The sequence below is a fragment of the Heptranchias perlo genome, unplaced genomic scaffold (assembly GCF_035084215.1).
Source record: "Heptranchias perlo isolate sHepPer1 unplaced genomic scaffold, sHepPer1.hap1 HAP1_SCAFFOLD_52, whole genome shotgun sequence".
Classification (NCBI taxonomy): domain Eukaryota; kingdom Metazoa; phylum Chordata; class Chondrichthyes; order Hexanchiformes; family Hexanchidae; genus Heptranchias; species Heptranchias perlo.
The window spans coordinates 1,055,066-1,082,548 of record NW_027139537.1 but is presented as its reverse complement, the minus strand read 5'-3'; the positions used below and the strand labels follow the sequence as shown (position 1 = coordinate 1,082,548).

The window sequence follows — 27,483 nt, the reverse complement described above, 5'->3', positions numbered from 1 at the left end:
CGAGGGTAAACTTTCTTAAATATAGTTCAGTAAAAACACTCCAACTGTTCCGCCCAGTGTCCAGTCAGACTTAAACTGTGACCCCCTGAATCTGAACCTATGGTTTTATTTCGGGGACAGTTAAAAGTTCGGTCCAAAACATTGTCTCTTTAAATTTCAATTACTGTTGTCCTGAAATTGATGCTTTTTATATCTGCTGTGATGCGAACCTGATGTGTCCTGGATTCTGGATCAAAATCCTTCCCCCACCCAAACCCAATTTATAATAACAACCTTGTAGTTCGCTCGATTAATAGTGAGACAGGTCGGAACACTGCACTCTCTCTGGCGCCGTTTCGGAGTCTCCGCCTCTGCCGGGCGAGTCCCAGCAGTTCTCCTGCACCCACCTGGCGGGACAAGACAACACTTGTACAGAAGGATGTTTTTTAGAATGTGAGTTGCCCAGTGCATCCTTCCAACTGATGAGCTGTATCCGCAGCAATGCACAAACACAACCTGCTGGCTCCAGACATTTAATTGGTGCAATTTTAAGCTACCTTTCCACAGTGCTCTGGACTGGGCCTGGATTGTCGGCATGAATCCGATCCTGGGGGAGAATATTATGGCCTGGGTGTTCCTTCCTGGCATTAACTTCCTCTCATTTCTGGTGTCCATTGTTCAATGTATTATTGATCTAACACCTATCAGGAAAGAATGAACAGGCTGAGGCTCTTTTCTCCACAAAATGAAGACTGACAGATGACCAGTCTTTCATATTATGAATGGGTTCGCTCGGGTAGATGGAGAGAGGATGTTTCCACTTGAGGGCAGTCCAAAACTTGAGGCCATAAACATAAAATAGTTACCAATAAATCCAATAAGGAATTCAGGAGAAATGTATTTACTCAGAGAGTGGCGAGAAAATGGAACTTACTACCACGTGGAATGCTTGAGGCGAATAGCAGAGATGCATTTAATGGGAAGGTAGATAAATACATGAGGGGAATAGCAATAGAAGGATATGTTGATAGGGTGAGATGAATTAGTGCGGGAGGAGCTTAAATCCCGACATAGACCTGTCGGGCTGAATGGCCTGTTGCTGTGCAGTATAATAGTATGCAATTCTGTATTTTTTTCATTATACTTGGCCTTCATTAACACAGATACTGTCAGTAATATCAGCGCTATATTGAGCACAGATACTGTCAGTAATATCAGCGCAATATTGCGCACAGATACTCTCAGTAATATCAGCTCTAAATTGAGCACAGAAATTGTCAGTTATATAAGCTCTATAATTACAACAGATACTGTCATTAATATCAGCTCTATAATCAATACAGGTGATGTTTGTGAATTCAGCTCTATAATGAATAAGGGTACTGCCAGTAAAATCAGCGATAGAATCAATAAAGATACTGTCAGTAATAACAAGTCGATAGTCATTGGAGACACAGAGCTTAATACCAGCTCTATAACCAATACAGGTAGAGTCAGTAATAGCTGATGTATAATCTTCACAGATACTGCCAGTAATATCAGCTCTATAATCGGAACAGGTACAGTCATTAATACGAGCTCTATAATCAATGCAGGTGCTGCCAGTAAATTCAGCTCTATAACGAATAAAGCTGCAGTCAATAAAAGCAGCTCCAGAATTAATAAATCTACTGTCAGTAATAACAACTCCAGAATCAGTGGAAATATTGAGCTTAATATCAGCTCTATAATCAGGACAGGTACAGTCAGTAAAAGCTAATTTTATAATCATCACGGATACTGCAAAAAATATCAGCTCCGTAAACAGCACATATATTATCCGTAATATCAGCTCTATAATCAAGACATATACTGACAGTAATATCAGCTCTATAATCGTACTGATACTGTCAGTAATATCAGCTCGATAATCAATGCAGGTATTGAGAGTAATATCAGCTCTATAATCAATACAGGTATTGAGCATAATATCAGCTCGATTAACAAAACAGATACTGTCAGTAATATCAGCTCTATAATCAATACAGATAATGTCAATAATATCAGCTCTATAATCAGTAAAGATATTGTCAGTAATATCAGCTCTATAATCAATACAGATAATGTCAATAATATCAGCTCTATAATCAGTACAAATATTGTCAGTAATACCAGCTCTATAATCTGTTTAGGTACTATCAGTCATAGCAGCTCGATAATCAATACAGATATTGTCAGTAATATCAGCTCTATAATCAATACAGATATTGCCAGTAATATCAGCATTATAATCAGTACAGATACTGTCAGTAATATCAGCTCTATAATCAGTACAGAAACTGTCAGTAATATCAGCTCTATAATCAAGACAGATATTGCAGTAATATCAGCTCTATAATCAGTTAAGATACTGTCAGTAATATCAGCTCTAAAATCAGTACAGATACTGTCAGTAATATCAGCTCGATAATCAATGCAGGTATTGAGAGTAATATCAGCACTATAATCAATACAGGTATTGAGCATACTATCAACTCTTTCAACAATACCGATACTGTCAGTAATATCAGCTCTATAATCAATACAGATAATGACAATGAAATCAGCTCTCTAATCAGTAAATATATTGTCAGTAATATCAGTTCTATAATCAATACAGATAATGTCAATAATATCAGCTCTGTAATCAGTACAGATATTGTCAGTAATATCAGCTCTATGATCTGTTTCGGTACTATAAGTAATATCAGCTCTATAATCAAAACAGATATTGTTAGTAATATCAGCTCCATAACCAATACTGATACAGTCAGTAATATCAGCTCTATAATCAATTCAGATATTGCCAGTAATATCAGCACTATATTCAGTACAGATACTGTCAGTAATATCAGCTCTGTAATCAGCACAGAAACTGTCAGTAATATCAGCTCTATAATCAAGACATATATTGCAGTAATATCAGCTCCATAATCAGTACAGATAATATCAGTAATATCAGCTCTACAATCAGTCCAGATACTGTCAATGATATAGAGCTCTATAATCAGTACAGATACTGTAAGTAATATGAGCACTATAATCAGCAGAGATACTGTCAGTAATATCAGCTCTATAATCAGTACAGATATTGTAAGTAATATCAGCTCAATAATCAACACAGATATTGCAGTCATATAACCTCTATAATCAGTTCAGATACTGGCAGTAATATCAGCTCTATAATCAGTACAGATACTGTAAGTAAAATCAGCTCAATAATCAATACAGATATTGCAGTCATAAAACCTCTATAATCAGTTCAGATACTGTCAGTAATATCAGCTCTATAATCAATACAGATACTGTAAGTAATATCAGCTCTATAATCTGTTCAGATATTGTCAGTAATATCAGTTCTTCAATCTGTTTAGATAATGTCAGTAATATCAGCTCTATATTCTGTTCAGATACGGTCAGTAATATCAGCTCTAAAATCAGGACAGATACTGTCAGTAATATCAGCTCGATAATCAGTACAGAACCTATCAGTAATATCAGCCCTATAATCAATGCAGATACTGTTAGTAATATCAGCTCTATAATCAGTGCAGATATTATCAGTAATATCAGCTCTACAATCAGTGCAGATACTGTCAATGATATCAGCTCTATAATCAGTACAGATACCGTCAGTAATATCAGCTCTATAATCAGTACAGATACTGTAATTAATATCAGCTCAATAATCAATACAGATATTGCAGTCATATAACCTCTATAATCAGTTCAGATACTGTCAGTAATATCAGCTCCATAAACAGTACAGGTACTTTCAGTAATATCAGCTCTATAATCTCTTCAGATATTGTCAGTAATATCAGCTCTATAATCAATACAGATATTGTCAGCAATATCAACTCTATAATCTGTTCAGATACTGTCAGGAATATCAGCTCCATAATCAATACAGATAATGTTAGTAATATCAGCTCTATAATCAGTACAGATACTGTCAGTAATATCAGCTTTATAATCTGTACAGATACTGTACAAATCTGTGTTGATTATAGAGCTGATATTACTGACAGTTTCTGTACTGATTATGTTAGTAATATCAGCTCTATAATCAGTACAGATACTGTCAGTAATATCAGCTCTATAATCTGTACAGATACTGTACAAATCTGTGTTGATTATAGACCTGATATTACTAACAGTTTCTGTACTGATTATAGGGCTGATATTACTGACAATATCTGCACTGATGATAGAGCTGATATACATGACAGTATCGAAACAGATTAATAACAGCTCTGTAATCGGTTCAGATATTGTCAGTAATACCAGTTCATCAATCTGTTTTGATAATATCAGTAATATCAGCTCTATAATCAATACAAATACTGTCAGTAATATCAGCTCTGTAATCAATACAGATACTGTTAGCAATATCAGCTCTATAATCTGTCTCAATACTGTCAGTAATATCAGCTCTATCATCAGTACAGATATTGTCAGTAATATCAGCCCTATAATCAGTACACAAACTGTCAGTAATATCAGCTCTATAATCAACACAGATACTGTTGGTAATATCATCTCTATAATATGTACAGATACTGTCAGTGATATCAGCTCTATAATCAGTACAGATATTATCAGTAATATCAGCTCTACAATCAGTGCAGATACTGTCAATGATATCAGCTCTATAATCAGTACAGATACCGTCAGCAATATCAGCTCTATAATCAGTACAGATACTGTAAGTAATATCAGCTCAATAATCAATACAGATATTGCAGTCATATAACGTCTATAATCAGTTCAGATACTGTCAGTAATATCAGCTCTATAATCAGTACAGATGCTGTCAGTAATATCAGCTCTATAATCAATACAGATATTGTCCATAATATCAACTCTATAATCTGTTCAGGTACTGTCAATAATATCAGCTCTATAATCAATACAGATAATGTTAGTAATATCAGCTCTATAATCAGTACAGATACTGTCAGTAATATCAGTTCGATAATCAGTACAGATACTGTAAGTAATATCAGCTCTATAATCTGTTCAGATATTGTCAGTAATATCAGTTCTTCAATCTGTTTGGATAATGTCAGTAATATCAGCTCTATAATCAGTCCAAATACTGTCAGTAATATCCGCTCTATAATCAATAAAGATACTGTCAGTAATATCAGCTCTATAATCTGTTTCGATACTTTCAGTCATATCAGCTCTATCATCAGTACAGATATTCTCATTAATATCAGCCCTATAACCAGCACAGAAACTTTCAGTAATATCAGCTCTATAATCAATACAGATACTGTCAATAATATCAGCTCTATAATCAGTACAGATACTCTCAATAATATCAGGTCTATAATCAGTACAGATACTGTAAGTAATATCAGCTCTATAATCAATACAGATATTGCAGTAATATCAGTTCTATAATCAGTTCAGATACTCTCAGTAATATCAGCTCTATAATCAGTCGAGATACTGCCGGTAATATCAGCTGTATAATCAGTTAAGATACGGTAAGTAATATCAGCTCAATAATCAATACAGATATTGCAGTCATATAACCTCTATAATCAGTTCAGATACTGTCAGTAATATCAGCTCTATAATCAATACAGATATTGCAGTCATATCAACTCTGTAATAATACAGATACTGTCAGTAATATCAGCTCCATAATCAATACAGATAATGTTAGTAATATCAGCTCTATAATCAGTACAGATACTGTCAGTAATATCAGCTTTATAATCAGTACAGATACTGTACAGATCTGTGTTGATTATAGAGCTGATATTACTGACAGTTTCTGTATTGATTATGTTAGTAATATCAGCTCTTTAATCAGTACAGATACTGTCAGTAATATCAGCTCTATAATCTGTACAGATACTGTACAGATCTGTGTTGATCATAGAGCTGATATTACTGACAGTTTCTGTACTGATTTTCGGGCTGATATTACTGACAGTATCGAAAGAGATTAATAACAGCTCTATAATCTGTTCAGATATTGTCAGTAATATCAGTTCTTCATTCTGTTTTGATAATATCAGTAATATCAGCTCTATAATCAAATCAAATACTGTCAGTAATATCAGCTCTATAATCAACACAGTTACTGTTAGTAATATCATCTCTCTAATAAGTACAGATACTCCGGTAATATCAGCTTTATAATTAGTACATATACTCTCAGTAATATCAGCTCTATAATCAATGCAGATATTGTCAGTAATATCAATTCTATAACCAACACATATCTGTCAATAATATCGACTCTATAATCTGTTTCGATACTGTCAGTAATATCAGCTCTATCATCAGTACAGATATTGCCAGTAATATCAACTCTATAATCTGTTTCGATACTGTCAATAATATCAGCTCTCTAATCAGTACAGACACTGTCAGTAACATCAGCTCTATAATCAGCACAGATACTGTCAGTAATATCAGCTCTATAATCAGTACAGATGTTTTCATTAATAGCAGCTTTATAATCGGTTCAGATACTCTCAGTACTTGCCGCTCTGTAATTAATACAGTTAATATCAGTAATATCAGCTGTTTTCAGTTCCACAGATGCATGCTGTGAAGGGGTTTATTGAGGGTCTGGGTAATAAGGGTGTCTGATGTGCTTAATGCCTAAGTAAGCGAAAGCTGTGCGTTAATGTATTGATTGCACCACGTAACTGACTGCTTCTTATTCCACTGAAATGCAAATTGTAGTAACTGTGACTGCTTGCTGGAACTGGTTTCCACATTGTGAAACGAGACAGGCTTATGATGAGATAATGAGCCTCGGATACTGATCGAAACAGGACAATGTTGCGAGATTTATATTGTTAACTCTATGATTACTGTGAAATCAATTGGCCATGTGGAGTTCTGTGACGAACTAACTCATTTCTGGGGGTCTTGCGAACAAGAATAAAACAATCAGGGTTGTTTAGTAAGAAAAAACGGTGAATATGAAACGCAGGACAAACCTACATCTTATTGTAGAGGTCGAGATGCAGCACCGCAGTGAGCATCTGAACTGTACGGTCTGCCGAGAGGAGGAACGGGGTGGGATAATTTTACTTGAGGGAACGGACCAGGCTCTGAGTGGGCGGGCCGGGGTCTGAGGGGGCGGTCCCGGGTCTGAGGGGACGGGCCAATGTCTTATTTAAGGTTGAGTGCCATCTGTTCCGAACTTCACAGAATTCCAGGGGAGTAAAAGATCAGATAATATTTGCGAGAAGATCGAGAGAAAAAATGTGAAATATAGTTTCGTAAAACACCCGCTGTTCCTCACTATGCCAGAATTAAACAGTGACTCCCTAAAACTTACATGTGATTTTATTTCGGGGACAGTTAAAAGTTCGGCTCAAGACATTGACTATTTATAAATTTCAATTACTAGGGTCCTGAAATTGATGCTTTTTGATTCTGCCGAGATGCGAACCTGATGTTTCCTGGGTTCTGGATCGCAATTCACCCACCACCTAAACCCACGTTATAATAACAACCTTGTTGTTTACTCGATAAATATTGAGACAGGTCGGGACACCGCAATCTCTCTGGCGCCGTTTCGGAATCTCCGCCTCTGCCGGGCGAGTCCCAGCAGTTCTCCCGCACCCACCTGTCGGGACAAGACAACATTTCCACAGAAGGATGATTTTTAAAATGTGAGTTGCCCTGTGCAGTCCTTCTAACTGGTGAGCTGTAACCGCAGCAATGTACAAACACGGCCTCCCGGCTCCAGATATTTTATTGGTGCTATTTAAGGTATCCTTCCACAGGCTCTGGATTGGGCCTCGATTGTCGGCATTAATCCGATCCTGGGGGAAAATATTATGGCCTGGGTGTTCCTTCCTGGCATTAACTTCCTTTCATTTCTGGTGTTCCTGTTGAATGTATTATTTATCTAACAACTATCAGGAGAGAATGAACAGGCTGAGGCTCTTTTCTCGACTAAAGTGAAGACTGGCAGATGACCAGTCTTTCATATTATGAAGGTGTTCGCTCGGGTAGATGCAGAGAGGATGTTTCCAACTCAGTGCAGTCCGAAACTAGAGGCCATAATTATAAGATAGTTGCTAATAAATCCAATAAGGAATTCAGGACAAACTCCTTTATTCAGAGACTGATGAGAATATGGAAGTCACTACCACGTGGAATTGTTGAGGCGAATAGCAGAGCAGCATTTAATGGGAAGGTAGATAAATACATGAGTGGGATAGCAATAGAAGGATATGTTGATAGGCTGAGATGAAGTAGTGCGGGATGGGCGTCATGTGGAGCATAAATCCCAGCATAGACTTGTTGGGCCGAATGGCCTCTTGCTGTGCGGTAAAACAGTATTTTTTTCATTATACCAGCTCTTCCATTAACACAGATACTGTCAGTAAAATCAGCTCTATAATCAGTGCAGACACTCTCAGTCATATCAGCTCTATAATCAACACAGGTACTGTCAGTCATATCAGCTCGATAATCAATTCAGGTACTGTCAGTTACATCAGTGCTACAATGAGTACAGATACTGTCAGTAACATCAGCTCGCTAATCATCAAATATACTGTCAATAATATCAGCTCCATGATCAGTGCAGATACTGTCAGTAATATCAGCTCTATAATCAATTCAGATACTGTCAGTAATATCAGTGCTACAATGAGTACAGATACTGTCAGTAATATCAGTGCTACAATGAGTACAGATACTGTCAGTAATATCAGTGCTACAATGAGTACAGATACTGTCAGTAACAGCAGTGCTACAATGAGTACAGATACTGTCAGTAACGTCAGCTCGCTTATCATCAAATATACTGTCAATAATATCAGCTCCATGATCAGTACAAATACTGTCAGTAATACCAGCTCTATAATCAGTACAGATACTGTCAGTAATATCAGCTCTTTTGAGTTTCACAGATGCCATGTCGGGATTTGAACTCAGGAACTTTAGGATCCTGGTGCAGTTTTGTCACCACTGGGCTTGAAATTGCGAACGGTCCCGAAACCCCAATGCCATGCCACATTCCCTCGCCACATTATTTCAGGGATGCTCCGACGCGGGATAATAACGTAGCCCCACGGGTTTTCTGCCAACCGGGGGCTCTATTTCACACACAAACCCACTGGAGTCATTATCAGGAGCGGGGCCCGGGACGCTGTATCATTAAATCTCTGATTGTCCCTTAGTGTGGGAGGGAGTTTAACCCACTGGAGTCTGTATAAGGAGCGGGGACCAGGACCCGGTATCAATAAATCTCTGATTGCCCCTCAGTATGGGAGAAGGTTTAACCCACTGGAGTCTGTGTAAGGAGCGGGGCCCAGGACCCTGTATCAATAAATCTCTGATTGTCCCTCAATGTGGGAGAAGGCTTAACCCACTGGAGTCTGTATAAGGAGCGGGGCCCGGGACCCTGTGTCAATAAATCTCTGACTGTCCCTCAGTGTGGGACAAGGTGTAACCCACTGGAGTCTGTATAAGGAGCGGGGCCAGGGACCCTGTATCAATAAATCTCTGATTGCCCCTCAGTGTGGGAGGGAGTTTAACCCACTGGAGTCTGTATAAGGAGCGGGGCCGGGGACGCTGTATAATAAATCTCTGATTGTCCCTCAGTGTGGGAGGAGGTTTAACCCACTGGAGTCTGTATAAGGAGCGAAATTTCGGGGCGTTACTGTTCAATTCTGACTGGGCACCGAGGGATCAGTGGGTGTTTTTAACAAAACTGATATTACAAAGTTTGTCCTAGATTCTCTCGCACCGATTATTTGATCTTTTCTCTCTTGGAATTCTGCGAAGTTCAGAACAGATGGAACTCAGCCTTAAATAAAAACAGCCAAACATATCCGTTTAAAGAGAATGATCAAACATTCCAGCACTGAATTCAATGTGGAGGGAGAGTTCACATGAAGACAAATATTGGGGGATTTTTGGGACCGCTGCTTCAGGCTGTGCTTCCAGCCCGAATCAATCCTTAATCCTGGTCAAAAACAGAGGGGAAATCAGAGAGAAATGGGGAAAATATCGCAATCGGTCCCTGGGATTGATCACAATAATCCGTCCCTCGGGATTATCACCACAATCTGTCCCTGGGATTGATCACAGGAATCCGTCCCTCGGAATTATCACCACAATCTGTCCCTGGGATTGATCAAAACAATCCGTCCCTCGGAATTATCACCACAATCTGTCCCTGGGATTGATCACAACAATCCGTCCCTCGGAATTATCACCACAATCTGTCCCTGGGATTGATCACGACAATCCCTCCCTTGGAATTATCACCACAATCTGTCCCTGGGATTGATCACAACAATCCGTCCCTCGGAATTATCACCACAATCTGTCCCTGGGATTGATCACAACAATCCGTCCCTCGGAATTATCACCACAATCTGTCCCTGGGATTGATCACAACAATCCGTCCCTCGGAATTATGACCACAATCTGTCCCTGGGATTGATCACAACAATCCGTCCCTCGGAATTATCACCACAATCTGTCCCTGGGATTGATCACAACAATCCGTCCCTCGGAATTATGACCACAATCTGTCCCTGGGATTGATCACAACAATCCGTCCCTCGGAATTATCACCACAATCTGTCCTCAAACACTTTCTCACTGCGGACACTTCCATCCCAGGGAATGGATATTTATTCAAAAGCATAATACTGCGAATGCTGGAAATCTGAAATAAAAACAGAAAATGCTGGAGAAGCTCAGCATGTCAGGCAGCATCTGTGGAGAAAGAAACAGAGTTAATGTTTCAGGTCGAAGACATTTCTTTAGAACTGGAAGGTGGGCAATGAGTTAAATTTTTGAGCAAGTGCAGAGCCAGGGCAAAGGTATAATTATAACTGTCTGATAACCTCCCTGAAAATGAGGATAATCCATTCTTTATACCGACCACAGCTCAGGAATAGTCCTTTCTGGATTTAACAATGTAACGGGTGTATCTGCTGGATATTTACCATGATAAATGTAACTGTGGAAATTCGGTGCTCATTCCCCCAGTAACTGAGGTGATTGATGCTCAGGGATAGTTTAATTCGGCGGTTAAATGGTTAATGTCCTCACTCACAGAAACAGCCTCCCCCTCAGCTCACTGACACACACTGGCTCTTGGGTCCTGGGTTGAAAGCGCAAAAACATCAGGAATTCGATGTGACTTTTAGGAAACAAAGTCCCAAATGGAAATGTAGCAATTTCTTTCTTACCAAGTATCTGTTTTACTGGACTTCCCTGGAACAAGAAGGGATTAATTTAAATGTATAACTAACTCTGTTCACAGTTGAAGTGGCAGCGAACTGTCAGACCGGTTCGATTAGATTTCACCAGAAAGGCCGCTCCCTGTTCTGAAACAAACGAGGAATGTTTGTGTTGAAACCCATCCTGAGGTTTGACAGCAGCTTTCACACAGAGGGCGGAGTTCAGAATCTCACATCAGAAGGCTCAGATCAAATTCACAATTCGTGACTTGTTCAAATAAAACAAGCAACTTTCACCTGATTGGTTGTAATGAAATAACAAGGATATAAGTTGCGAAATCTACACGGACATTGAGAGAGAGAAAATCCTTGTGGGATTAAGGTAAGTTAATGGAGCTTCTCAGCTTCATTTTGTTATTTTAATATCGTTTTCTTCCGTTCCTCTTTCTTTTTAAAGCCGATTTCCCGCGGTCAGATATGTTCCCCGGCATGGGGAGCTCTGTATTCATCGCGGGTGTAAAAATTCACTAAGGGTTCGCTCGGACAGTGACTGAAGGCCGAATATTTTACACCGGGGATTTCAGGGCTAAACCAGCTCCTGGCCTCCACTGGTCTCCCCACAGACACAGTAATGTAAGAGCGGCTACGGGACAGAATGCAGGAACACGAACTCTGGGGATTTACCCCATTCTGTTCCAGTGGCGCCTGCACCCTATTTTCGAATTTGAAGTTCAGTAAACAGGGGTGGATACCTGGTCATTCCTCAGTCCATATAGATTTATTTTTACTGTAACACTGGATCTTTTTACTCACTGGCCCGTTTGGTGCCCGGTACACTTTTATTTAACTGATCAAAGGCGGGACTATCTGTTCAGACCGAACACACAGTTCAGCTCACTGAAGGGTTCACACATTCGCACTGGCCGATTATCGATCTCTGCGGGCAGCTGGAAAATCAGCCTCTGGTTCCGTGAGGCCGGACTGAACGCGATCCAGTCAAAGGATATGAGCAATTTCGGAGACAAAACTTGAGGCATATTAATTACAATAATTAATTACTGTTTAATGCAGCAATATCAGTTTGAAACGGATGTGCATTAGCTGGGAAAATAGAGCAGGAAATTCCGCTTCTGCTAAAATAAGTTCGTATTAATGAGAAAGTTATTTGCCAAACTGAATCAACTAAAAAAAGAGACGCCGCTCCCTTTCGAGAGAAAAAAAATCAGGAATGTTTTGTTGGAAACCGCTTCAGGGTGGAAACAATCTTTCACGCAGATAGGAGGATCCTGTTCGTTAATTGAGGTAATTTGTGGGGATACTTTTTATGTCAACATGTGGGAGGTCCATCACTAATCTTTATATAAAAAGTAACTTCACAAATTACCAACAGGTAGGAGGGTCCATCTCTTATCCTTATATAAAAACTAAGTACACAAATTACCAACAGGTAGGAGGGTCTATCACTAATCTTTATATGAAAATTAACTCCAAAAATTACCAACACGTGGGAGGGTCCATCACTAATCTTTATATAAAAAATAACGACACAAACGACCATCAGGTCGGAGGGTTCATCACTAAATTTTGTATAAAAAGTAACCACACAAATTACCAACAGGTAGGAGGGTCCATCACTAATCTTTATATCATAATTAATTACACAATTTACCAACAGGAAGGAGGGTTCATCACTAAACGTTATATAAAAAGTAACTACACAAATTACCAACAGGTAGGAGGGCCATCACTAATATTTATATAAAAAGTAACTACACAAATTACCAACAGGTAGGAGGATCTGTCACTAATATTTATATAAAAATTAACTACACAAATTACCAACAGGAAGGAGGGTTCATCACTGAACGTTATATAAAAAGTAACTACACAAATTACCAACAGGTAGGAGGGTCCATCCAATACCTTTATATAAAAGTTAACAACACAAATCACCAACAGATAGGAGGGTCCATCACTAATCTTGATATAAAAAGTATCTTCACAAATTACCAACAGGTCGGAGAGTCCATCAATAATCTTTATATAAAAAGTAACTTCACAAATTACTAACAGGTAGGAGGGTCCATCTCTAATGTTTAGATAAAAAGTAACTTCACAAATTACCAACAGGTTGGAGGGTCCATCACTAATGTTTATATAAAAAGTAACTACATTAATTACCAAGAGGTTGGAGGGTCCATCACTAATATTTATGTAAAAAGTAACGACACAAATTCCCAACAGGTAGGAGGGTCCATCACTAATATTTATATAAAAAGCAACTACACAAATTCCCAACAGGTAGGAGGGTCCATCTGTTATCTTTAAATAAAAGGTACTCGATCCCTCCCTGTCCTTATCCACCCTCTGTGACTGTGACCCCGGTACTCTATCCCTCCCTGTCCTTATCCCCCTCTCTCACCCTCTGTAACTGTGACCGCGGTACTCTATCCCTCCCTTTCCTTATCCCTCTCTCTCGCCCTCGGTGACTGTGACCCCGGTACTCTATCCCTCCCTTTCCTTATCCCCCTCTCTCGCCCTCTGTGACTGTGACCGTGGTACTCTATCCCTCCCTGTCCTTATCCCCCACTCTCGCCCTCTGTGACTGTGACCGCAGTACACTATCCCTCCCTGTCCTTATCCCCCTCTCTCACCCTCTGTGACTGTGACCGCGGTACTCTATCCCTCCCTTTCCTTATCCCCCTCTCTCACCCTCTGTGACTGTGACCGCGGTACACTATCCCTCCCTGTCCTTATCCCCCACTCTCGCCCTCTGTGACTGTGACCGCGGTATTCTATCCCTCCCTGTCCTTATCCCCCTCTCTCACCCTCTGTGACTGTGACAGCGGTACTCTATCACTCCCCGTCCTTATCCCCCTCTCTTACCCTCTGTGACTGTCACCGCGGTATTCTATCCCTTCCTTTCCTTATCCCCCTCTCCCACCCTCTGTGACTGTGACCGCGGTACTCTATCCCTCCCTGTCCTTATCCCCCACTCTCGCCCTCTGTGACTGTGACCGCGGTACTCTATCACTTCCTCGCCTTATCCACCTGTCGGATACGGTCGACTACACCATCCTCCTCCAACAGATTTAAACTATCAAGCACAAATCTATAAATGAAATAATTCAATTGCCCCAGACTGTGTAAAACCGAGTGAAGGGTCATTTAATGTATCAATGGTCAGCCCGCTCCATATTTCCCTCCAGAATATTCACTACCTCAGAACTGTGTACAGTTCAGGGCACGGCATTGTCGAAGGGATATATTGGCCTTGGAAGGAGTGCAGCGCAGATTCACCAGAATGATACCAGGGCCCCAAGGCTTAAATTATGAGGAGAGATTACATATACTACGCTTGTAATCCCTGGAACATGGAAGGTTAAGGTGTGATTTGATTGAGGATTTTGAAAGGAATCGATCGGGTAGATAGAGCGAAACTTTTTCTGCTGGAGGGGGATTCTGGGACAAGGGTAAATAACCTTAAAATCAGAGCCAGGCCATTCAGGAGAGAAGTTAGGAAACACTTCTTCACGCAAAGGGTGTTAGAAGTGTGGAACTCTCCGTCGTAAAAAGCAATAGATGCGAGCTCAATTCATTATTTTAAATCTGTTATCGATAGATTTTTACCAACCAAAGGTATTAAGGGATATTTTGCCAAGAGTAGTGGATGGAGTTAGGATACAGATCAGCCATGATCTCATTGAATGGCAGAAAAGGTTCGAGCGGCTGAATGCTCTACCCCTGCTCCTATGTTCCTAATCAGGCTGGTGCTGGCCTGAACTGTGTGGGTAAATCTTATCAATGGGCCCTCCCAGTGCAGCGATTCGGCCGACGGGAGCACGTCTGGAACTGGGTTCTGGAAATCAGCGGGACTCACTGAATTTCACTGGGCAGCTGTCTGTGTCACATCTAATGTGGAGTGTTGATCATAACACTCGTGGAATGCTCAATTCCAGAGCGATCAGCTGTTGTACTGATGGGGGAGGAAGGACTTGGTATCACGTTTAACAAGGGAACGTTCTCCTGCTCATTTTAATATTTCTGTCTAAGCCTCCTATTAATATTATATTTATTACAGAGCATCAGAATCAGGGAACGCCTGCCACCACCATGGCTGAACGTCCAAACAGGGGAGAAGAACCAACATCTTCAACAAGAATGGGAACGGACACAGGTAAGTTCAGAAAATTCATCAAATTATAATTTCTGTCCTGACAAAGGGTCCGGATCTCGAGCAAGAACCTGCAGCTCACACAGGAAGAGGTAACTGCACAGATACTGTGTAGATAGGGGGAAGTGAGTGACCATCGAGAGGGACAGTGCAGTCACAGGTGGAGGGATCTCCTGAATACTGGAACTATCCATTCGATACCTGGTGTTGGGGACTGTAAGGTGGATAGAGACAGTGATCAGAAGATGCTCTTCCTGAGTAACAGTGTGAGATCGGGGAGCAGGGGTGCATCCCGAGTCGGGCGCAGGTGAGAGGCAGATGGGACACAGAAATAGGAGAGCAATAGTGGAGGGAGATTATATAGTTAGGGGAACAGACAGACTTTTATGCAGCCCTGAGCAGGTTCCGAACGGTAAGTTGCCTCCCTGGTGCCAGATGGAAGAACATGCTGGAACGGATGGGAACATCTCTGGGAGGGAAAGGAGAGCAGAGAATAGTCATGGTTGGAACCAGTAACAAGGATAGCAATACGTTTATGGAGGGAATATTAAGATTCAAGGTCCAGACTAAAAAACAAGGCCTCCAGCTGGTGATCTCCGTGGTTTTTTAATTTGTTCATGGGATGTGGGCGTCGCTGGCGAGGCCAGCATTTATTTATAACCCAGTATGTTACCAATCGTAATTGCACTTGTGAAGGTGGTGGACAGCCGCCTTCTTGAACCGCTGCAGTCCGTGTGGTGAAGGCTCTCCCACAGTGCTGCTGGGAAGGGAGCACCAGGATTTTAACCCAGTGACGATGAAGGAACGGCCGATATATTTCCAACTCGGGATGGTGTGTGACTTGGAGGGGAACGTGCAAGTGGTGTTCTTCCCATGTGCCTGCTGTCCTTGCCCTTCCAGGTGGTAGACGTTACGGGTTTAGCAGGTGCTGTCGTAGAAGCCTTGGCGAGTTGCTGCAGTGCATCCTGTGGATGGTACACACTGCAGCCACAGTGCGCCGGAGAAGGGAGTGAATGTTCAGGCTGGTGGATGGGGTTCCACTGTTTTACACTGGGCCACTTAAGGAGGGAAATATGAGGCAGGTCAATGTGTAGAAGTAAGGTTGGAGCAAGAGGGAAGGTGTCATGGTCTTATGGACTAGAGTGAGTTCAGGGAGAAGGGGAGGGACGGTCACGATCTGAACCAACCAACAGTGGTTTTACAGACTGGGCGACTGGAGCAGTGGGAGGGTTTCTGCTGATATGACAGGAAGGTGGGAAATATCCGGGTCTGAGACTGGAGAGTGGAATTAATAAAACTGTTGGAGCAGGAATGGAAGATTTATGAAATCATGAAAAGGTATTAGCAGGAAAAAAGTTAGGAGGTTTTGAAGTATTGAGAGAGAAATTCACTTGCGATTTAAAAAAAAGAAGAAACGAAAACGGGTCAACATTCCAAAAAATCGGAGTTCGGATTGTGCGTTAATTCTGTGAATCTACAAATCATCCCAAACACATTTGGAAAATCAGAAGCATAAGGAATATGATGTCGTTTCTGTGAGACAAGGCCTGAGTTGTCACAGGACTCAGCGTGAAATGTTCCTGGTTAGAACATTTTGAGTGGAGAGAAAAATAGTGATGGACGCCAGTATTAATAAAGGTTCGATTACAGAGCTCCAACAATTAAAAATTGCATTTATATAGCGCCTTTAACGTAGTAAAACGACCCAGGGGCTTCACAGGAGCGATTATCAAACAAAATATGACACCAAGTGAAATAAGGAGATTTTAGCTTGGTCAAAGAGATAGGTTTTAAGGAGAGTCTGAAAGGCGAACAGAGAGATAGAGTGGAGCGGTTTAGAACACAAGGATGTTCCAGGGAGCGATGTGAAGATAGAATCCATATCTACGCAGTTCAGCAATAGGAAGGGAAATAGCACAATTGCCATTGGGTTTTTCAGTTCAGCAATCAGTGGAGGTGAGATAGGGGGGAACTGGGGAAAACTAGTTGTGGATGAAGGTTTGGGGAGATAAAAAAAAATCCTTTAGTTTCTAAAAATGATGGTAGAAGTGAAAATGTTGGTGTACTAGAGGAGGATGTGGGCCCACAGTTAGAGATAACTGTAGAGAAGGATTTGGATCTGAGAAACATCGCCGAGGTGGATAAATCACTGGGCCCAGAGATTACACACCCGAGGCTGTTAAAGGAAGTCAGAGAGGAGAATGGAGGGACTCTGATCACAATTTCTTAATCCACGTTTGTTATCAAATATATCCAGTTGCACTGAATGAACCCAAGTAATGTCTCTGTTAAAATAGGGAGAGAGGGTCAAGGGGTAACTGGAGACCAGTTAGTCTCTGTCAGTCGTGGGCAAACTCCTCGAATCTGTAATTTCAGGTCGAATAAGTGAAAATTTAGAGACACAGGGGATGATCAGCCGAGGCTGGAATTGATTCGCTGAAGACAATCCGTGTTTGACAAGTTTGATAAAGCTTTGTTGAGAGGTGATTCTCTCGATCGATGGAATGTAGCACATGCGGTGTATCTGGGTTTTCAGAAGGTGTTTCATAATGTGGCTCACAGGAGGCTTCAGCCGTTTGCTATCACAGGAAATGTAACCCCCAGATAGAAAGTCGATAATGTGTTTAGTTTTCTGCATTTTTGTTCACAGATCCGAACACTGAAATCACTGAGTTCCTGACAAAGTGCGACGATTACCAGCTGTTCAAGTTGACGAAATTCTACCGGGACAGACTAGAACAGGCGATTGATGGAGGGGTGGACGGAGTCAGCTCGTTGTTAACATACGACAGGCATTTCAGTGGACAGGAACATCGGGTAAGTGGGAGGGACACAGAATGAGTTTGGATTATTGAAACATCACAGAACTAACATGATATCAGATCTTAGAATCATAGAATGTGACAGAATAGAAACAGGTCAAATAGGAAAGAAATTGATCAAACTGAAAATACAGTGAATCTGAAACAATGATCGGAAGAGGTGAAAAGACCCAGTGGATCGGTCAGTGTCTGTACAAAGGACAGGGGAACGGTTCGGATATAACTCTTATGTGGACTGAAAACAAGGGGAATCAGTTTCAGTGGGACTGAGAAAAGGAGAGAACAATATATTAATGATTATTATTTCCAGAAAGTCATTGATCTCGTGGAGAAGGGAAACAGGGTGGACAGTTCCAAACTTCTCCTAAATCTGGTGATGGAGAAAGGCTCTCGGGCCCGAAGGGTGATGTGGAAATCCTTTGTGAAAATGCACCATGCGGTACCAAAGTTGGACAAAATACTGAAAGAGATGCAGGAACTTGGTACGGTAAAATCAGACACTGAATTCAATTTCAGATTGAAACACTATCATATTAGTCAGATCTGATTTCATGAAATTTAATTTATTTAAACAGGTTCTGATCCATTTGATTATATGAACATCGGACGAGGTTTATCTGAAATACCAAGTCACCTGAAAGGTAAGTGATGAAATGGAGATTTCAAACCATTTATTTCACTTCTGAGAATCAGAATGTTTGACTGTAGACTTTTGTTAAGAGATTGTCACAATCTGGGAATCAGAAATCCAAAGTCTGGGGAAACAGAAATTAACCTCGTTTGGATCTGTCATCAATACCGAAGATTCAAGTTATAATTCATACGATTTAGACATATTCTGTAAATATGCGGTGGTTGCATTATTTCACCTAGTCCAGCTGCTGATCGCTTTCACTTGTAAAAGCCCCATAAACAGCTGATAGGATCCTGATACTCTGTGAATCGCCTACACACCTGGCAGGATCCTGATACACTGTGAATCCCCTACACACCTGGCAGGATCCTGATACACTGTGAATCCCCTACACACCTGGCAGGATCCTGATACACTGTGAATTCCCATACACACCTTTCAGAATTATGATATACTGCCCATCCCCATACACATCTGGCAGGATCCGGATATGCTGTTAATCCCTATACACACCTGGCAGGATCCTAAAACAGTGCGAATCCCCAAACACAACTGGGGGTATCCTGATACACTGTGAATCCCCATACAGACCTGGCAGGACAAAATGCATTGGTAGTTCAGTTCTGACAACCCACGAATCCCAATTCACACCTACTATGTGCCACCCAGACTCTCTGGGCTCACAGATAAAGAGCATTGAGCCAGATGTTCAGGCTGACAGTAGGGAAACAGTAGGCACAAAATGAGACGTCAAAGTGTCCGATGTGAACTGTGAAGATGTAAAGATGTTCACATCATAGATCATTAATCCGTGGGGAAATGTGAGAGAAAGACAATGTTCAGGATAATTGAGAAGTTATGGGCTGGCTTCCGAATGGCAGTGAAAGAGAGAACTTATTCTACTCAGAGAATCGTCCTTCAACTCAGGAGTCTTTTTCGAGCCAATATGATGACTAATGGAAATATTGTAACATTTCAACACCGAAGTCTCTTGCCCAAACAAAATACATCAAACCGGCTCACCATAAACTCCTAATAGCTTAAATCATTTTTCTGATTCCCCCCAGTACCTTCAGAATGTGTGTAATCTTCACCTGTGATCATGTGACTATACAAGTGCAGACAACACCCCAGATAACATCGCTGAAGCAATCGCAATTCAACTCCTGTCCATCCAGTCTGTCCCTCTCCCAGTGCACACAATATCTCAGATAACCTGCCCAAGACCTGATGCTATAACAGTGGGACTTCTGTACATTCCCAGCCTGACTGTCCCACTGATACACAAAACACAATTTCCCATTTCCGCAGAAGGTCAGCATCACTGACTGTTTCATAGATTGATCCACTGCAACCTCTACTATCGTCTAGGGCAGGGCTGATAGTATTAATCATCAGAGGGAAAATATCACCTTCATAGAAATCTCCACGTTCATTAAATATTCGAATCAAGTGAGGATTTAAAACCTTTCTCAGCCCTTGTTAACTTTCAAGCGAGGTTTTCAGTAACTGAGTTTAATTTCCTGCTTGCACCTCCATTGAAGCTGTGAATTCAATCTCACAACATTATCCTGAATAGTAAAGTGAGATTGAGAATTTGTTTTTATGTCAATACAACTAACGTTGAGAACTACTATCTGTCTGTTCGAATTGAAGATGTTCAACAGAAACACAAGGAAACACTCCGGATCCAAACTGAAACAGTGAGAGTGAACACGATCCTAATAAAGGAGAAGGTTAAGATTTTCCAGCTGGTCACTCTATACACTGAACTAACGGTCATTTCTACTGTTCGAGATCGGACACTTGTAGAACATGAACTGCTGGCAAGAGGCCGAGACCATGAAAAGTGGAGAGAGAAACATCTCCGGAGAGAACTGGAAAAAATCCGAACTGATCAATTGTTCCAGAGGAGTTTTTCCCAGAGGAAATCCAAATCTGGGATTTCAGCAGCAGTGAGCGGAGTCGCGGGGATTGGAAAAACAACAATGGTACAAAAGATTGTTTATGACTGGGCCACTGGGAAAATATACCCTCACTTTCAATTTGTTTTCAGTTTTAAATTCCGGGATTTGAACGCTATTAACTGTAAAATAAACCTGAGGCACCTGATACTGGATCTGTATCCTTACTTTGGGAATATTCTGGGAGAGCTCTGGAAGAACCCAGCGGGATTACTGTTCATATTCGATGGTTTAGATGAATTCAAGGACAGTATCGATTTTGCTGACAATCGGAGAAATACAGAACCTCAGTACATGTGCACAGATCCTGAAGACTGGTGTGAAGTGTCTGACATTGTGTGCAGTTTAATACAGCACAAGCTGCTCCCAGGATGTTCAGTGCTCGTGACCAGCCGCCCCACTGCATTACATTTATTTTAAAAGGCTGAAATCAGTGTTTGGGCTGAAATCCTGGGATTTGTTGGTGAGGAACGGAAGGAATATTTCAACAAGTTTTTTGAAGATCAGTCGGTGGCAGCAGCTGTTTTCAAACATGTGGAGGAGAACGAGATCCTGTACACCATGTGTTACAACCCTTCCTACTGCTGGATCCTCGGTCTGTCACTGGGTCCCTTCTTCACACAAAGAGACAGAAAACAGCAGCGAGTTTCCAGGACCATCACCCAACTATATTCCTACTATATTTACAACATTCTGAAAAACCATGGCCGAGAGATTGAATCCCCCCGTGATGTGTTTCTGAAGATCGGTGAGATGGCCTTCACAGGAGTCTCCGAGAAGAAGATTGTGTTTAGAAATGGAGATTTGATCAAGTACAATCTGCAACCTTCCCAGTTCCTGTCTGGGTTCATGATGGAACTTTTGGAGAGAGATGATTCTTCCCAGAGTGTGGTTTACACATTCCCGCACCTCACCATCCAAGAGTTTGTAGCCGCACTCGCACAATTCCTGACTCCAGATCCAGGGGACATCCGGGAACTCCTCAGTGAAGCCCACAGCAAGAAAGATGGGCGATTTGAGATATTTCTCCGTTTTGTTGTTGGCCTCTCCTCCTCACAGACAGCTCGGCCCCTGGAGGAGTTTCTGGGTTCATTTCTTCATAAAAAAATCTGCGGAGTGATTGACTGGGTGAAGGAGAAGGTTGAAGGAGAGATTGGAAAAACAGAGAGTGAAACTGGTAAAAGGGACCTCCTGAACACATTCCACTACCTGTTTGAGTCTCAGAATCAAACACTGGCTCGGGTCACAGTGGGATCTGTGGAAACACTAACATTTAGTGGATTGCGACTGACCCCGATTGACTGTGCGGTGCTGTCTCATGTCATTGGACTCTGCGATACTATAAAACACCTCGATCTGTGGAACTGCTCCATTCAGTCTGAAGGACTCCAGCGGCTGGGACCCGCACTGCACAAATGCCAGGAGTTGAGGTAACTGTTTATTTGTCTCCAACTGTTGGGCCAATTGTAGAATGGTGACGGAGTGCGTTGTTGCTCCTAAATGAAGGGAAACAAACAGTTCAGTTAAACCAGAGAGAAGCAGATTCCACACAAATATGAAAAATGATCAGAGGATCGGTTAGTAATTCCCTAAGGACTGGAGAATCTAACATGCGTCCTTGTGAACAAGTTGGGATTTTACGGTCTTTACCCGATCAGTAAATACAGGTCACTGAAAGAGTCTGATAATTTAATTGCAATAGATGATATTTATTGCTGTTTTTCTCACTGTCTGAGATACGTCCATTGAAGAGGCTCCTTCTCACTGTTACTTACACGTAGACCGACACTAACTGAAGCAGTCCGTGTGTCGGAGCATTCCACCCGATTACCGAGGTGTGGGGGACAAGTGACAGTCACCGGACTGTCAATGCGTGTAGGAGAGGGAAGCTGAAACACCAAACATTCAGTAACAAACAGCAAAACACAGCTTTAGGGCAGTCAACCGCCAGTGGGCAAGCTGAGCTTTCCCCACAGGACGTCGGTCCGTTATCTTCACTCATCAATGACACAGCCCTTCACACTCTCCAATACATCCACCATCTCTTCACCCAGCTGGCAGCACTCGTGCCTCTGAGTCAAAAGGTCGTGGATTCAGGCTCCTCGCTCATTAATCAAGGCCGACACTTCAGTGGGATTTGGGAACTAAAATCTGCCGGTAATAAGGTTCCAATCTAATGGGTTGTCTGTTATTAGCCCAGGAGTACAGACACACACCGGCCAGCGGTGGGGCCTTACACACATCGTGAGGCTCCTGGGTAAACCAGAGGCAGTGAACCTGGAAATTACACATAATCTGCTCCCTGTGTGTGAGGCCCCGCTCGAGGAGGGAACTTCAGAAAATTCCCCAAAAACTGTCGGGCCCGTTACACCTGAAATAAATGTCGAGCCATTTTAATGGGAATGAACTGAGAGACTCCCCTCCCTAAAAATTAGGAGTAAAGAGACAATTAAAGCTTGTAAACGGGACAGAAGAAACTCTCCTTGTTACATAAAATCCTGGGGAACGTATTTTACAGCAGCCATTAGCGCCGTTTCAAAATATAACTCACCCCAAGATATTATACAGATTAATGTAATACTGCATAAAGTACAGGTAATCACCGCTTTATCATTTAATTTGGGGAAAATCGCTCCATTCCCATAACATCTTGGATTTATGACATAGGTACGACTAAGAAAAAGGTTCTGCAGAGAGAGTTTGGGCATCTAAGGACTAAATTAAAAAGCTGAACCACAAAGGTGATAATCTCCGGATTATTATCTGAGCAAATTGGCACAGGGTAATTCAGATCAGAGAGATGAATGCGTGGCTCAAAGATTGGTGTGGGAGAAGGGTTTCGATTCGTGGGGCACTGGCACCAGTACTGGGGAAAGAGAGAGCTGTTCCTTTGGGACGGATTACACCTGAACCATGCTGGGATCTGAGTTCTAGTGAATCGAATGACTAGGGAGGTATCTAGGGCTTTAAACTAAATATGGGGGTTTGGGGGGTGAAGGGCTCGGTGGGGAGAAATCTGGAATGCTGAAGAAAAAAGTCAAAGAGGCAGTGCAGGAAAGTGATTGGGGTAAGGGTAACCAGATTGTGTCAGGAAGGGACAGAGCGTACAAACAGAAGAGTGCAAGAACAAATAGGGTCCAGGTAAGAAAAAATGGTAATAAGACAAATAGGGCCATCGTAAAAAAAATGTTAAGTTGTCTAAAAATGCATCTGAATGCACGAACTTTCGTAATAAGGTAGACGAATTAACCCTGCAAATCGATGTAAACGGATTTGATATAATTGCAATTACAGAGACATGACTGCTGTGTGACCAAGGCTGGGAGCTGAGTATCCAAGGATATTCGATATTTAGGAAGGACAGGCAAAAAGGAAAAGGAGGTGGGGTGACGTTGTTCTTAAAGGATGAAATCAGAGCTGAGTGAGAAAGTTTACTGGCTCAGAAAATCAAGATGTAGAATCAGTATGGGTGGAGTTAAGGAGCGCCAAGGGGCAGAAAACACTGGTGGGAGTTGTCTATACGTCTCCAAACAGTAGTGGCAATGTATAGGACGGTATCAAACAGGAAAATAGAGATGCATTAAACAAGGGTATGACAGTAATCATGGGTGACTCTAATCTACATATAGATTGGTCAAAACAAATTAGCAATAATACTGTGGAAGATGAATTCCTGGAGTGTATATGAGATTGATTTTTAGACCAGTACGTTGGAGAGACAATGAGGGAACAGGTTATCCTAGATTGGGTATTGTGCAATGAGAAGGGGTTAATTAACAATCTTGTTGTGCGGGGTCCTTTCGGGAAGAGTGATCTTAACTTGATAGAATTCTTCATTAAGACGTAAAGTGAATAAGTCCAATCCGAAAATCGGGTCCTAAATCGAAACAAAGGAAACTACGAAAGTATGAGGAGTGAGTTGGCTGTAATAGATTGGGAAGCTTCATTAAAAGGCATGATGGTGGATGGGCAATGGCTAACATTTAAAGAACGGATGCATGAATTGCCACAATTCTACATTCCTTTCTGGTGCAAAAACACAAAAGGAAAAGCGATCCAACCATGGCTAACACAAGAAATTAAGTATAATATTAGGTCCATAGTGGAGTCATATAAAGTTGCCACAAAAAGTAGCAAGCCTGAGAATTGGGAACAGTTTAGAATTCAGCATAAAAGCACCAAGCGATTGATTAAGGGGAAAAATACGACATGAGAGTAAACTTGCAATGAACATAAAAATGGACTGTAAAAGCCTCCACAAGTATGTAAAAAGACAAAGATTAGTGAAGACAAATGTAGGTCCCTTACATTCAGAAACGGGAGAATTTATAATGGGGAACAAGGAAATGGCAAACCAATTAAAGAAATACTTTGGTTCTATCTTCTCGGAAGAGGACACAACTAACTTCCAAGAAATGCTTGGGATCCAAGGGACTAGTGAGAAGAAGGAATTGAAGGGAATTAGCATTAGTAAAAAAAAGTGCTGGAGAAATCAGTGGGACTGAAAGCCGATAAATCCCCAACGCCTAATAATCTGCATCCCAGAATATTAGAGGTAGCCATAGAAATAGTGGATGCATTAGGTGTCATTTTTTGAAATTCTATAGATTATGGAACAGTTCCTGCAGATTGGTGGGTGGCAAATATAACACCACTGTTTAAAAAAGGAGGGAGATAGAAAACAGGGAACTACAGACCGGTTAGCCTAACATCAGTGGTAGGGAAAATGTGAGAGTCCATTATAAAGGATGTGATAACAGGACACTTAGAAAATATCAACGGCATTAGACAAAGTCAACATGGATTTATGAAAGGGAAATCATGTTTGACAAACCGACTGGCTTTTTTGAGGTTCTAACTGGTAGAATAGATAAAGGGGAAGCAGTAGATGTGGTTCATTTGGATTTTCAGAAGGATTTTGATAAAGTCCCACGTAAGAGGTTAGTGTGCAAAATTAACGCACATGTAATTGGGGGAGGGTGGGGGTAATATACTGGCCTGGATTAAAAATTGTTGAACAGACAGGAAACAGAGAGTATGAATAAATGGATCTTTCTCGGGCTGGCAGGCAGTGACTAGCGGGGTACCGCAGGGATCAGTGCTTGGTCCCCAGCTAATTACAATATATATCAATGATTTGGATGAGGGAACCAAATGTAATATTTCTAAGTTTGCTGCCGACACAAAACAAGGTGGGATCATGAGTTGTGAGGAGAATTCAAAGAGGCTCCAAGGCGATTTAGACGAGTTGAGTGAGTGGGCAAATACATGACAGATGAAGTATAATGTGGATAAATGTGAAGTTACCCACTTCGGAAGGAAAAACAGAAAGGCAGAGTATTATTTAAATGGTGATAGATTGGGAAATGTTGATGTACAAAGGGACATGGGTGTCCTTGTACATCAGTCACTGAAAGCAAACATGCAGGTGCAGCAAGCAGTTAGGAAGGCAAATGGTATGTTGGTCTTCATTGCAGGAGGATTTGAATACATGAGCAAGGATGTCTTACTGCAGTTATACAGGGCCTTGGTGAGACCACATCTGAAGTATTGTCTGCAGTTTTGGTCTCCTTACCTAAAAATGGTTATACTTGCCATAGAGGGAGTGCAGCGAAGGCTCACCTGACTGATTCCAGGGCTGGCAGGACTGTCGTATGAGGAGAGATTGGGTCGACTCGGCCTGCATTCACTCGAGTTTAGAAGATTGAGAGGAGATCTCATTTAAACATACAAAATTCTGACAGTGCGAGACAGACTTGATGCAGGGATGATGTTTCCCCTGGCTGGGGGGAGGGGTCCAGAAGGAGGGGTCACCATCTCAGGATACGGAGAATGACATTTAGGACTGAGATGATGAGAAATTTCTTCACTCCGACCTTGGTGAACCTGTGGAATTCTCTACCACTGAAGGCTGTGGAGACCAAGTCACTGAATATATTTAACAAGGATCTGGATAGATTTCCAGACACAAAAGGCATCAAGGGATATGGGGAGAGAGCGGGAATATGGAATTGAGATAGAGGATCAGCCATGATCATATTGAATGGCGGAGCAGGCTCGAAGGGCCGAATGGCATATTCCTGCTCCTACTTTCTATGTTTCTATGTTTCCATGTCAGGGAGCAGCAGAAATAAGACAAGTTTCCCCAAACATGACGGAACCGGTCACTGACCTCCAGGAGGGTAATTCTGATCATCAGGGAATGAGACCGGACTGAGGGACATTTAAAAGCTTCACACAGACAGCACTTTATTGAATAAATACATTGACTGACAGTCCCTGAATCTATGGGGCGTTGGATTAAGTGAGATTCATTGTCAGTGACAGGGAAATCTGGATATTAATTTCCTGAAGATTTTTCAGTGTTTCCTGTAATATCAGAGAGAAAAATTCTGTCAGATCGGGGATTGGATTCAGTTTGCTTCTCACTCTCTGTCTGTTTGTGTTTAGACTGGGGAAAAATAAACTGGGAGATTCAGGAGTGAAACTATTGTCTGCGGCTCTGAGGAACCCGGACTGCAAGACACAGAAACTTTGGTAAGTATTAGACTGTGTGAGATTGTGTTTATAATAACTGGATGACTAACACTGAATATTATTATTAGTATCAGTAATAGTGTTATTAATAAACACTGTACATTATTATTAGTATCAGTAGTAGTGTTACTAATAAACACTGTATATTATTATTAGTATC

The 27,483-nt window shown here is 41.5% G+C and overlaps 1 protein-coding gene and 1 pseudogene across 1 annotated transcript in view; both read left to right on the top strand.

Annotated features, from left to right (window-relative positions):
- LOC137314528 (zinc finger protein 585A-like) overlaps positions 1–27,483 on the top strand; it is a 915,457-nt pseudogene that overhangs the window by 328,008 nt on the left and 559,966 nt on the right.
- Positions 11,535–27,483, top strand: part of LOC137314555 (NACHT, LRR and PYD domains-containing protein 3-like) — an 80,736-nt gene continuing 64,787 nt past the window's right edge. Inside the window, 7 exon segments of the mRNA XM_067979861.1 lie at positions 11,535–11,574; positions 15,274–15,369; positions 18,017–18,183; positions 18,499–18,670; positions 18,764–18,829; positions 20,479–22,216; positions 27,237–27,323. Of these exon segments, the coding sequence (XP_067835962.1) occupies positions 15,306–15,369; positions 18,017–18,183; positions 18,499–18,670; positions 18,764–18,829; positions 20,479–22,216; positions 27,237–27,323 (2,294 nt within the window). The 5' untranslated portion in view covers positions 11,535–11,574; positions 15,274–15,305.